At 29.5% G+C, this 12,856-nt stretch overlaps 1 protein-coding gene across 1 annotated transcript; it reads right to left on the reverse strand.

The window, feature by feature from the left end:
- Positions 1–4,083: 4,083 nt before the first annotated feature.
- On the reverse strand, positions 4,084–7,357 carry LOC112513071 (zinc finger CCCH domain-containing protein 67-like). The gene is made up of 6 exons (XM_025119194.1): positions 7,013–7,357; positions 6,623–6,700; positions 5,722–5,838; positions 5,227–5,511; positions 4,353–4,562; positions 4,084–4,239 (listed from the first exon to the last, which is right to left on the reverse strand). Exons 1-6 carry the CDS (start codon positions 7,355–7,357, stop codon positions 4,084–4,086), a joined length of 1,191 nt encoding a protein of 396 aa, XP_024974962.1.
- Positions 7,358–12,856: the final 5,499 nt, after the last annotated feature.

Consider the following 12,856-nt stretch of genomic DNA (forward strand, 5'->3'; position numbering starts at 1 on the left):
AGGGGATTGATCTAATGCATCTCATCCGAATATTTATCCAATGATCGGTATCTCTTCTTATATTTCTCACCTTAACTCTCATTATCACAAGAACCCAACTCATTAATTATGTATAAATGTTAAATACCATCATTATCATAAAAGAATGTTTCATAAAATGATATACTTTGCCTTAGGGTTGGGTTAAAATTTTCAAACCGCAAACATTAGATTAGGTTATTCAAATATCTCCAACCCGATCAATCCAACCCATGAACACCCCTAATTTGCCAATTTTGTACAAGTTCTTTGATTCAGTTAATTTTACAGTTTTTCTCCAAATCTGTAAAACTCCTAAAAAATATTACCAAAAAGGAGAATTTTTTTATTATATTCCATTGATAATAAACTCTGAAATCAGATATTTAAGAGAGTAAAATAATATTTTATTACATTTATGACATGTTTTAATAATAGAATCAATTTTATAATCTCCACAATAAATAAATTGTTGAAATTAAATTTATTTTTCTTAGAGATTCTGAATTTTGATTCTATATTTTAAAGAAATTTTTGAAAACCTGTTTCAGATGATTTTAGTGACGGAAAATAAATAAGGACCTAAAAAATGCTGACAACTGTGTTAACCAGTAAAACGATACATGTTTGTAGGTTTCACTATTTGACATATAAAATAAATACATGTGAAACTATAATGTAAGAAATTAATCACCGTGGATCTTATATTTCTATAATCTTATCAGATGATTGAGATTGGTTATCATTGTATTCAACATTTTTAATCTTTTCAGAGTAACCTCCAAAACGGAAAAAATGGAGGTTACAAATTCTCTAGAACTTTGTCCAAATTTTGGAGAACCTTTTAAAATTTATTGCTTTGGAGAGAGAAAATGATATTTTATTATTGTCACCAATAAAAGTATTTTAAATTAAATGTTTAGTAGAGAAAATAATATATATTATTAAATATTTAAATAATATAATTAATGTTATGATCTCTAAATATGGAGAATTTGTTGGAGTTCAATGTAATCTTTTTGTAAAGATTTTGATTTTTGATGCTTTATTTTGGAGAACTTTGAAAAATCTTTTGAATACGTTTAAGTAATTAAAAAAATTCTCTAAATTTGAAGAATTTTACACCATCTCTCGTTTCTCTGTTTTAGAGAAAGTTTTTGAAAATTTGGAAAGGATATTTTAACCTAATTCTTCATTGGGCAAATCGCATGAAAAAGTAACGTACTTTAACTTGATTCCAATTTTAAGTAACGTACTTTCAAAACTTTCATTTTGATATATAAGATGTAAAGTTTTAAACATTTATAGGGTAACCGGTTGAATACTAATTTTAGATTAAAAAAAGACTAATTTTATATTTAAAAAAATTCATGTCACTAACCACGTCAGCATATAATAATGAATTGGATCCTACATCACTCGTCATATCTGCATGATAACCGGTTAATGCTTCAACCAGTTACCCAGGTATTTAAATGTTTAAAAATTTATATCTTGGGTACCAAAACGAAAGTTTTGAAAGTACGTTACCCAAAATATGAATCAAGTCAAGTACGTTACTTTTTTCATGCAATTTGCCCTTCTCCATTTATCTATATTGCAGAATATGTTGGACATACTCTAAAAGAACTATTTCTTAATAAAAATTAAAAAGGAGGGGGCGTGGTTAAATGAATGTAACGAATAGAAGATCATGTCGCACACAACGGTAATCAGATAAAACACCTCTTTCCATTTCGAAATTACCCTACGTTTTACTCGATGAACTACTTGAATACTGTCCCATAGCCTAAAACCTCATGCCTTCACTACCCTATGGTGTCACGCAGTACCGACCTCTGCTGTGTAATTATAACGTTTTTATCATCATCTATCATTTTGTGGAAACATACCACATGTAAAATCTTGAGTTTATACCTAAAACCCTGTTAGCTGGTTTGTGAAATTTTCTTGATTCTCATCATATCATCAACTGCTTTAAATTTTTATCAAATGAAATGAGAACAGATAAAGAAAGAACCGTATATTATGCAATAATCTTCCCTATTTCTAGTATTAAACAAATTATATCAGTATAATAACCATTCCTATTTTCAATCCCCAAAGAACCAGAAATCGAGAATCTATCTACTTTTCATATTTAGCCCATACGAAAGAGAAAGAAATACTGTATCTAAAGCCTCAATTCTATTTATAAATTAATTACTTAAATAACAGGATTTACGAAATGCATCCAAAGTAAGCATAAGCACAAGTGATCAAAACAAACCCAGAATGCAATATTTCTTCGAAGAACTCCAATGAGGTTCTCGTCGTCTGTTCCATCGCTAACCTTCTATAAAACAAATCTTAACCCTAAATCCACATTCGTGTAAACTAGATCCAACGACAGGTCAAGCTTTACAATTATATTTGCAATTCAACTGAAACTTACAAGACATGATTCTTGATACGGTTCGCAATCTTCAGAAGGGGACATTGATGGCTGATTCTACGATCAGTAATAGACATAGAAGTAAAAAGACTCGTCCATCGTTGCATACGTCAAAATCATGACCTAGATCATCCTCTATGTAGGGTGGCATCGAAGTACGAAAACTGATGTTGTGAAAGTAGCTTCGGCAAAACCCTTTGAAATCCATTTAATGAGAACGGACGTTATTTATCCGTAGTAGTTATTGCCTCAAACTCAAAGTTGATTTTTCGTATTTCAGAAGCATCAGTTAGCACATGACTCCATTTGGTAGCCTCGCAGATAATTTCATTATTTGTTGACCATCATTTCTAGTAATTTACTTCTTTTTTCCCCTTCAAACGGCATGTAATCCTTTTATGCGGAAGACAGATTGAAGAGCTTTACGTTATGAAACATTGGGGACGTAACAAACGTTTCGAAAAACATGCAAACTTCAAACAATCCATCTTTTGATGCTCAAGATTTTCGCCATTTTTAGTGTAAATCACATGAAATTAATTAGGGTTTTTCTTCAACCACGTGTTATTTTTAAATACATAACTTTGATAAGTTAAGGAATCATTTTGAGTTTTTGTCATACCTATATATATATGGTTGGGTTCACGTGAGATCAACATGTTTTCGTGAGACCATTTTTTTACGTTTGAAACTTCACAGCAAGACGCTGTAAAGGTAAAAGAAGTTGAACCTGATCATAACAAAAACACTGTGAAGGTTACAAAAACACTGTGAAGGAGGTAACCTTCACAGTGTTTTGTTATGAAGTTTCAAGTGTAAAAAAGTAGTCTCACGAAAACATGTTAGTCTCACGTGATCTCAAGTCTATATATATACATATACCTAAAAATTATTCAGAAATATTTCGTTTTCCCTCTCAAAGCATATATTTACTATATATAGTTGATAGAACGTATTTAGCATACTTCCGTTTTGCGTCGCCACAAACGCTACGATTGGCGTTTAGCTCGATTCTTCCATCATTTTTCCTTCCAGTTTCAACGTCGTTGGATCTCAATCGGTAGTTAAAATTCGGCAAATCAAATACAGCACGAAAAGTCACTTGATTCAAGATTTTCAGCCACCAATTTTACAATTTCAACAAAACATATATAAAGAATGGTCTTGTGGTATGATTTAAATATATAAAAAAAATCAATATTAAAAATATTCTACATGGTATCAGAGCAGACATCGAGCATAATCACCGTTCTCTGATGGACAAACCTTTGCCTTCAACCTGCAAGTACTTGTAAATCTATCGAAAAACTTCATAAATCCAGACAAAATCACTCACATAAATATATAAACTTTCCCTTTTAAACATCGCGAGCAAGTTTTCTCACATACGCAAACATGTAAACACCGAAACATAAATATATATCCATCGACACAATCCATCCGCATGTTTAAACAACAACATATCCATACGAAAGTACATAGTTTCATCAAACACACCGAAAAGACAACAACTTCAAACTAAAACTCCACGTTACCGCATGCATTATAAGACAGACCGATCTATATGTATATATATGTGTATATATATCATGTCCCGAACTTTATTCCTTCATTGTGTCGATATATCGATTCTACTTCTCTTCGGTTCCTAGGGTTTCACCAGCACCACCTAAACCAGACTTGGATGTGCACCCTTTTTCAACACTCTTTTGTGGATGATCAAATATGCAATCAGCACCATACTTACATTCACCTGAACTGTCATAGTGCCAACACACTTTTCTCCCCTGTTAAGAAAAAAAAATACAGTATTTATACAGTGTTGTTTCATATGTGAAACTGGTTTATAAATATTTATATTGTTGTTTCATAGATAATGATTAATGGTTTGAATGCTTACAGGTCGCATTGGGAGGCCAACTTCATTGAGAACCAATGGCTTGCTTGTTTTAGGAAGCTCAACAACGGGTTTCGAAAGAACCAACGGCCTGCTTAACGGAGGAAAGTCGGCAGTATTTTTCGCGTCCACGACTGCCGGAGCTACAGAAGAGAAATTTGCCACTTGAACTGCGGAAGACGACAGCTGGATTTCTTGGTTGAGTTGTGGAACCTTCTCATGTCGCATAACATATATGGTATCAGAACGACAAATGTATGTGTGTATATATATAAGGTTGGGTTCATGTGAGACCCGTTAAACCACAAAATAACATTGAAACTTCACAGCAAAACACTCACAGTTTCATAGCAAAAACACTATGAAGGTAAAGTTTTATTGTGAATTCACAGTTTCCTATAGTCTGATCTCACATGATCTCAAGTCTATATTGCATTATATAAACAAGTCTTTTATGACACTTTTCTAATAAAATGTCCCATCAATCTTTGTATATGATATAAATAACTTTTTAGAATATCCAAAAACGTTCCATCAAGTTATTATAACACTTTTACACATACGTAAACTTAAAAGAACTTCTTGCCACCAATCAATCTCAGCATATACAGTGGTTCTATATATAGAGAGAGAGACTTGAGATCACGTGAGACCAGTCTGTTTTCGTGAGACCCATGATATCACTTCTTTACACTTGAAACTTCACAGTAAAACGTTGTGAAGGTAACTTTCACAGTGTTTTGCTGTGAAGGTTCGGTTTTATTTTCACCTTCACAGCTTTTTGCTGTGAAGTTTCAAATGTAAAGAAGCAGTCTCACGAAAACAGTTTGGTCTCACGTGAACCCAACCCTATGTATGTATATGGTCGTATATATACCTGATATCCATTCCATCCATAATCGGGCGAAGGCATGTACTGAAAGCTACTGTGATCTACCATCGGAGTCGCAATGTATTGTTGAGGCGAATCTGGGAACTGAATAATATATCCTCCATTAGTGATTCTCGCAGATCCATTTGTGTACTTCATAGCTTCACGACTCGCATATGGATTACGGTTTTTAGGCCCTTTGATGAATACCGGTTCCGGGTGGTGAAACTTACATGCGGCACCAAACCCACATAGACCAGTACGCATATAGAAAGAGCATATCTTCTCACCCTGGTTAAATTAACAACATAATATAACCAACGGTGAGATGGTATTGCAAACCAATGGGTCATTGGGTCAGCAGTATACCAAAGTTAGTATACGTTATCAGGGTTATCAGTACACGGTTCCCAATACAGGTTACCGCTGTATTAAGGTTACTGGTAGAGCCCAACCTCCCAGATGGTATTGCAAAAGAACATATAATGAAACATATATTACCAAACGGAATGGCAATGCGAGAGAGTTATATTGTTGGAGCTGCATCAGTTCAGCCGATGGCATCGCGTGATTGAATCTACAAGATGCTCCATACTTGCAGATTCCAGCTAGGTAAAACTGCAGCATTGTATGATACGAATTGAAAAGATGAGGGGAATTATATGTGTTCTACTGTTTAAATAGAGGTCAAATCTGTGTACAGTACCATCCCCAGACCCCAATTACAAATGGGATATACTGTGTTTATTCGGTTTGTATATAGATAGTACTGTAATGGCTCGCTATTATAGAAAAGACTTTTTTACATGGTTGTCGATCAAGATCAAACTAGCATTTTGTTAGGTTATTGATCATAAATATATCTTGAAATCTTTGTTGTCGATATCAGATTTAGATCGTTGGATATAATAACGAAGAATCTATATAGACGTATACTTGCATTTCATCATTAGTAAAACCCGTAACACATTAATCTCATACTGTTATTTTTAGAATCTCATAAGATTAATCAGGTATATACTAGTTGATCCAGACATTCCGTTCATTTAAAAAGTTAAGGTTTTCTTTAAGAAAATCATTCAAGAACAAAGCCCAAAACTTACAAAAATCAAAAATTGTAAACATCAAAACACATACCCACAAATCTATTGAAATCTATATCTAATAAATTATATACATATATAAAACTTATGGGTTGGGTTCAAGTGAGACCGGTTTGTTTTTATAAGATCCATGAGACCATGAAATTGCATCCGAATCTTCACAGCAAAACATTGTGGATGTGTAAAAAATATCGAAACTTCATAAAAGAAATTGTGAAAATTTACCTTCACAATGTTTTGCCATGAAAAACCACTATCACAAAAACAATTTTTTCTCACACATGATACCAAATTTATACCTTGCATGGAGTCCGAGGTGAATTCTCAAATGATTTTCCAGAATGCCTTCCATTGTTTCTTTCCTTGTCATCATCAACCTGCAATTTCAAGAACACATATTTACATCAAGAAAATTATACATATGCATATATACATACATATCAATATCCAGAACACAGATACACATCAACAAAATTACACATGAGTATATATATATATATATATATATGTGTGTGTGTGTGTGTGTGTGTGTGTACATATGTGTGTGTGTGTGTGTGTACATATATGTATATATATATATATATATCCAACCCACCAAAATCTACGATTAATTCATGGATTTTTTTTAAAACTAAAGCAAAATCCATCACGAAATGAAGGTGAAACTTGAAGATAAAGAGTATATATACCGGAGATGGGTGATTGAACCTGCAAGACGACCCGAAACTACACGAACCAGTATGAACAAAAAACAAGCAATCTTTCGCATCGGATCGAACCGGGTACTGGTGGGTTTGCATGCTACTGTTCCCATTACCACCCCCACCAGCAGCAGCACGCGATTTTCCAGAACCTTCTGGAAGAACATCAGATTTCACCTTCGATTCAAACCCTACATTTTGTGGTTGAAGATGAAGACGATGATCATGGTGATCAACAACAGTGATCGGAGATGATAAAACTTGACGGTTGTTGGTGTTGTTCCACATGAACTTGATTTTGGAAGTAGAGTTGTTGTTGTCGGAAGTTGCCATTGATGGGTTTGGATTGTGAAAAGGAAGCTCTAGCAACGGTGGCCGGAGGTGGTGGTGGTGGTGGTGAAGATTAGAAAGATTTTGGTGGGGTTAAAAAGGTTGAAATCTTTGGGGTTTTATTACAGTAAAGGTGGAGAGATGAGGGAAAGTTGCGTTTGACTTGAAAACTACTCCCAACAAAATCCACCTCCAAATACATTCATTGTGTTCTCACTCACTACACTTTCTACTAAATTTAGATTTTAGGTTGAAAATTAAATATAATATTTTTTTTATTTTTTTTATTTTTATAATATATGTATTTAAAGCAAAACATCTTTTAGGACAAAAAAAACCCTTTTTTTTATTTATTATATAGTTGTAGATCGTTAAAAAGATTGCTTTTTGTATGTGGGTATTAAGGTCTTTTCAAAAAATTTGTTGAAAAAGTTAAGTTTTTTTTTTTGAATTTATTTAAAATATACTAGAAAGGTATTCGTGCAATGCAGCGAAATAAATCTTGATTTTAATGTTTCGTTTTATTATTTATCTCAGTCGATGTTATAATATGGTCTTATGTGATTTTTGAAAAAATAATGACTTTTTATATTTGGTTCAATAATATAACTTTCTTATAAAAATAATAATTAATTATTTTGTTACAACTCGATAATTATCCTAATTATAATTTAGATTTTTATATTTTAAAATAAGATGTGTATCATTTATTTGATTATGTTCTCAAATATGGAGCTTTAATAAGTACATGCATAATTACTTGTAATTTTGAATTGTAAGTAATATGCATCAATATACAATAGTTAATGCATAAAAAATGATTTTTAAGAGTTTTTATCAAATGCTTTATAATATAGTATAGATGATACTAAAAAATTAAAATATAAAAAGGTAATATATTTTATATTTTAAGATATATTATTATATTATTAAAATATTTAGTAAAAATATATATTCTATTCTCTTAAATATTAATTTTAATGAATTTTATTGGTAAAAATAAAAAAAAAATCATTTCTCTCTCCTAAACAATCTTTTTTATAGATTATTCAAATTCAGAGAATTTTATCAGATTTTCCCTATCTTCTACTTAATTTTCTAGAGAGTTTTACAGAATATTTTAAAGCAAAAAATCGCCTTAAAATCTTCATTTTGAAAAATCAGTTTTAGATGCTCTAAGATCATATCCAACAGTTTTTTCAAAATGAAGTATTTTAGCTTTATCACCTTTTTTTTTGCTTCATCAGCTTTTTCAAAATGAAGAAAATAGCAGAAGGGGTAGATTTTTTTTTTCTTCAAATCTGGACGGATTCTCTAATAACTCCATTTTGTTATCCTAATAAATGTATCTTCAACTTACCGATGAAATTAAATGAAAGAAGATAAAATATTTTTGTTATATTATTTAATATTTTAGTAATTAATTAATGTTGAAATCTGTAAAATTGAGAAGCTGTTGGAGTTCGATGTATGTAATTCTTTTATGGAGATTTTGACTTTTGTCTTTCAATTTTAAAGAAATTGGGTATAAATTGTTGGAGATGCTCTGTCTCCAACATATTTTTCAAAATACAGAAAATGAAGATTTTGGGCAAATTTTGTTTCTGTATAATCGTAGAAACCTTCTCCAAAATACAGAAAGTATGAGAGAGAGTGTAAATTTTTTCAAATTTAGAGAATTTTTAAAAAATGATTAGCATGAGAGAAAAATAATTAATTTATTAAATTTTTACCCAAAAGAAATCTTTATATCAAATTTTATGGGGAAAAAATATATTTTTTTTAATTTATGGAATATTTTTATGGTCAATATTGTAATTATGAAAAAGAGAATATGTTGGAGTTTAAAATTTTTTTTTTTTGGAAATTTTGTATTTAAATTATTCATTTTAAAGAAAATTTTCAAGATTCTTTTGAAGATGTTTTAAGATGATAAGACTGTCTTTACTGACAATCTTTTATAACTCAATCTCAATTAAAATATTACTTATCTACCTAAACAATCTTCAACTTTAATCTAATCTTACTTCTTTTATCATTTAACCACAATTTAATCAAAAATATTATTTTGTAATAATCATATATTTACTTTTTTTTATTTATAATTATTAATTTTTAATTTTAAGTATAAGAATAGAATAAATGGACTATTACATGTTTTAAAACGCAATTGTAATTATAAAAACTTATCATACAATTAAAATTAAATAAAACAAGTCATAAAAATAAGTACGAATGACCGGATTTTTGCCATAACGAGAGGATTAAAATNCTATTACATAATTTAAAACATAATTATTATTAAAAAAAATTACCATATAATTGAAATTAAATAAAACAAGTCATAAAAATAAGTACGAAATTACATATATGAGATACATAAATAATTGTAGTTAATTATCATGACCGAATTTTTGTCATATATGCTTAATCAAATTATTTTTTAGATCGTTATGAGCTTCTCTATTGTGAAGTTGTTCTCTCTTAGCCATATAACGAGATAAATTCGAAATCCGTTTAGTAGAGAATTCAATTGATTAACCATAGAAAAAAAAATTAAAAGAAACTGAAAGTTTTTTTTTTGAAATTTGCAAGATAAACAAGAGGATTGAAATGAAGAGAAAGATTGGTGTCATGAAAATATATCAATATTAGGCTCTATTTGTATGAAATTGAAAACAATGAATTTTGATATATTTATTATTTTTAATTTTTTTTCTTAAAGTCATTTTTCTATCTGATAAGTTTTATAAAATAAAAATATAACTTGACCAATGGCAATGTGACACGTGGTATATAAAATAGAACGGAAAATTACAATTTAGGTTCGTGTGGTGATCGGGTTCAGATGAGATTGCTAATTTCTTTTTCCTTTTTCCTTTTTATTTTTAAAAAAATCATCCATAGTCAAATTGGTTGAGACCGTGAGAAAAGATGTTCTACGGTATTGATAAACTGTAGAAAAGTTGATGATGAAAAAAATGAAATTAAATAATTTTTACTAAATATTAATTATCTTATAATCAGAAAGATAAAGTTAAAAAAGAATATTAGTTAGAAGATAAATTTTATTGCTTTTTGTTTATATATAAATGCAGATTTAGGGGCTGTTTCACGGTTACTCGGGTATTTAAATGTTTAAAACTGTACATCTTAGGTATCAAAATAAAAATTTTGAAAGTACGTTGTCCAAAATATGAATCAAATTAAAGTACGTTGTTTTTTCATACAATTTGTCCTTTTTGAAAAACTTTTTGGTCATCTAAGTTTCCAAAGAGACACCTGACAAAAAAAAAACTCATTCTATTTCAGTTCAATCTTATTTTTATACTGTCTGTATTCAATAAAATCATAGTTATCGTGTGATTTATATTAGATTAATGCATAAGGTTATGTTTTGTAAACTAACTAATAAGATAGTTGTTAGCTGATAAAATAATTGTTAATTTATAAGCTAGCTGTTAATTGAAAATATATTTTATGAACTAACTATATATGGTAAAATAGTTGATAAGTTAGTTACGAATTGTAAATTGTCAAAGAAATTAAATGTGTTAGAAAATTAGTCAATTATAACATTTTATTATATATATATATATATATATGGTTGGGTTCACGTGAGACCCGTAAGACCAATTTATGTTCATTGATCAACTTTATAAGCATATGATCTAATGGCCTAAATTTGTACGGTGGCAATTTTGTAATTATTGAGAAGTCTCATGGCATTTATGAATTTTCAGATCTGACGATTGTAGATCTAATCCAAAGGTTGAGAATTGGTCTTACGGGTCTCACGAAAAACAATTGGTCTCACATGATCCCAAGTCTCTCTCTCTCTCTCTCTCTCTCTCTCTCTATATATATATATATATATATATATAACAAAATTGAAATACATATATATAGGCTCATTCAAAGAAGAACTGATTAGATTGTGATAACCATGAAATCCAATATGAACTGCTCGTTTGAGATATTTAAGGATATTTCTTAAATAAATTAAAAGGATAATATAGTAATTCTATTTTTGACAACTAAACAAAATACTTAATTAGATTTTTTCAGAATTAAATACTTTATTAAAGTTAGTTACCTAGTATTCAATTACCTAATATACATCATATTTTAAAAACATTTGTGAATCAAAGTGTATTATAGTGATAACATTCACAATGTTTCATGTGTATCACAAAACATTTTTTTTGTTTTGTTTTATGAAATGTATCATAATGTACATTTTCGTTGTTTTACACAAGGTGTCACATTATGCATCTTGTATGTATATATGGGTATCAGTATCACAATGAATATCGTTTGTAGGTATCACAGTGTGTATCTTGTGTTCAAATAAGGTTTATCGGAATAAGGTTCGTCGAATAAGATTCACATGAAATTTATCTTGTGTAAAACTTTTATGAGTTTGTACGTATAAGTTGTGAACTTGAGTTTTAACAGGTTTTTAAAAACATATAGTAAATAATCAAAGTTCAACCTTCTGTTTTTACATTTTCAGTGCACTAACCTGATCCTTAGGGGTTTGTTAAGCAACAGAACATCAGTGTATAAGAAAGTTGTTAAACGCATCCATTTATATTAATATCGAGGTTTTATAAGAACATATGATTGGACAAAAATCTCATTTATACGGTGTCTATTTTGTCATTCATAAAATGTTATTATTATGATTTTAATAAATAAATTAAATAATTAGGAAAAAAGACTTTTGTTGGTACGAGGTAATGACGTATGGGAATGACGTAATCCTTTTAAAAGAATTTTTTTTATTTTTAAAATTAAAAAAGAGTAAACTACAAATTTGGTCCCTTTGGTTTGTCAAAAATAACACTTTCATCTCTTTAGTTTCAAATTTACAAGATGGTCATTATGATTTGTGAAAATATCAAGATTTGATCCCTCTATGTAACTGTTCTTAAGAAACTCGGTTAAGTAAAGGGACATTTTCGTCATTTTATGTATTTTTTTTGTTTTTACCCAATCAAAAACCTTTGATTTAGTATAAGACAAAAAGTTTGATAAAATGACAAAAATATGCTTTAGTAACGAAATTTTTTAACAACTGTTAGAAAAGGGACTAAATCCAATACAGACTGATATGCATTTATTATTCAATGCATAAAACATTTATTTCTTTACTTATTAGGTAGTTTGTTTTCTTTTATCTCAACTTTGAGACCTTTTTATTACATTATTTCCCATTTGTTTATATTTAAGTGATTAACTTGTCTTTGCACTATTAGAGTAGAAAAATCTTAACTTGAAAGCATAATGTTCTGTGATGCAGCATTCCTACATCATTGAACATTTGAACTGTTATAAAGCGGTTTTTTGAGAAGAGCTTAAGAATTCAGCTATCAATTAAGAAGTAAAATGACATCTTGAAAAGTTAATCAATATAAGATTTTAACTTGAAACAAAATATCTATTAATATAATATATTAAATAATATAAACAAAATGATAAAATAAAAAAAATGTAATA

This window comes from Cynara cardunculus (genome assembly GCF_001531365.2).
Source record: "Cynara cardunculus var. scolymus isolate 2C chromosome LG 5, CcrdV1, whole genome shotgun sequence".
Taxonomy (NCBI): Eukaryota; Viridiplantae; Streptophyta; class Magnoliopsida; order Asterales; family Asteraceae; genus Cynara; species Cynara cardunculus.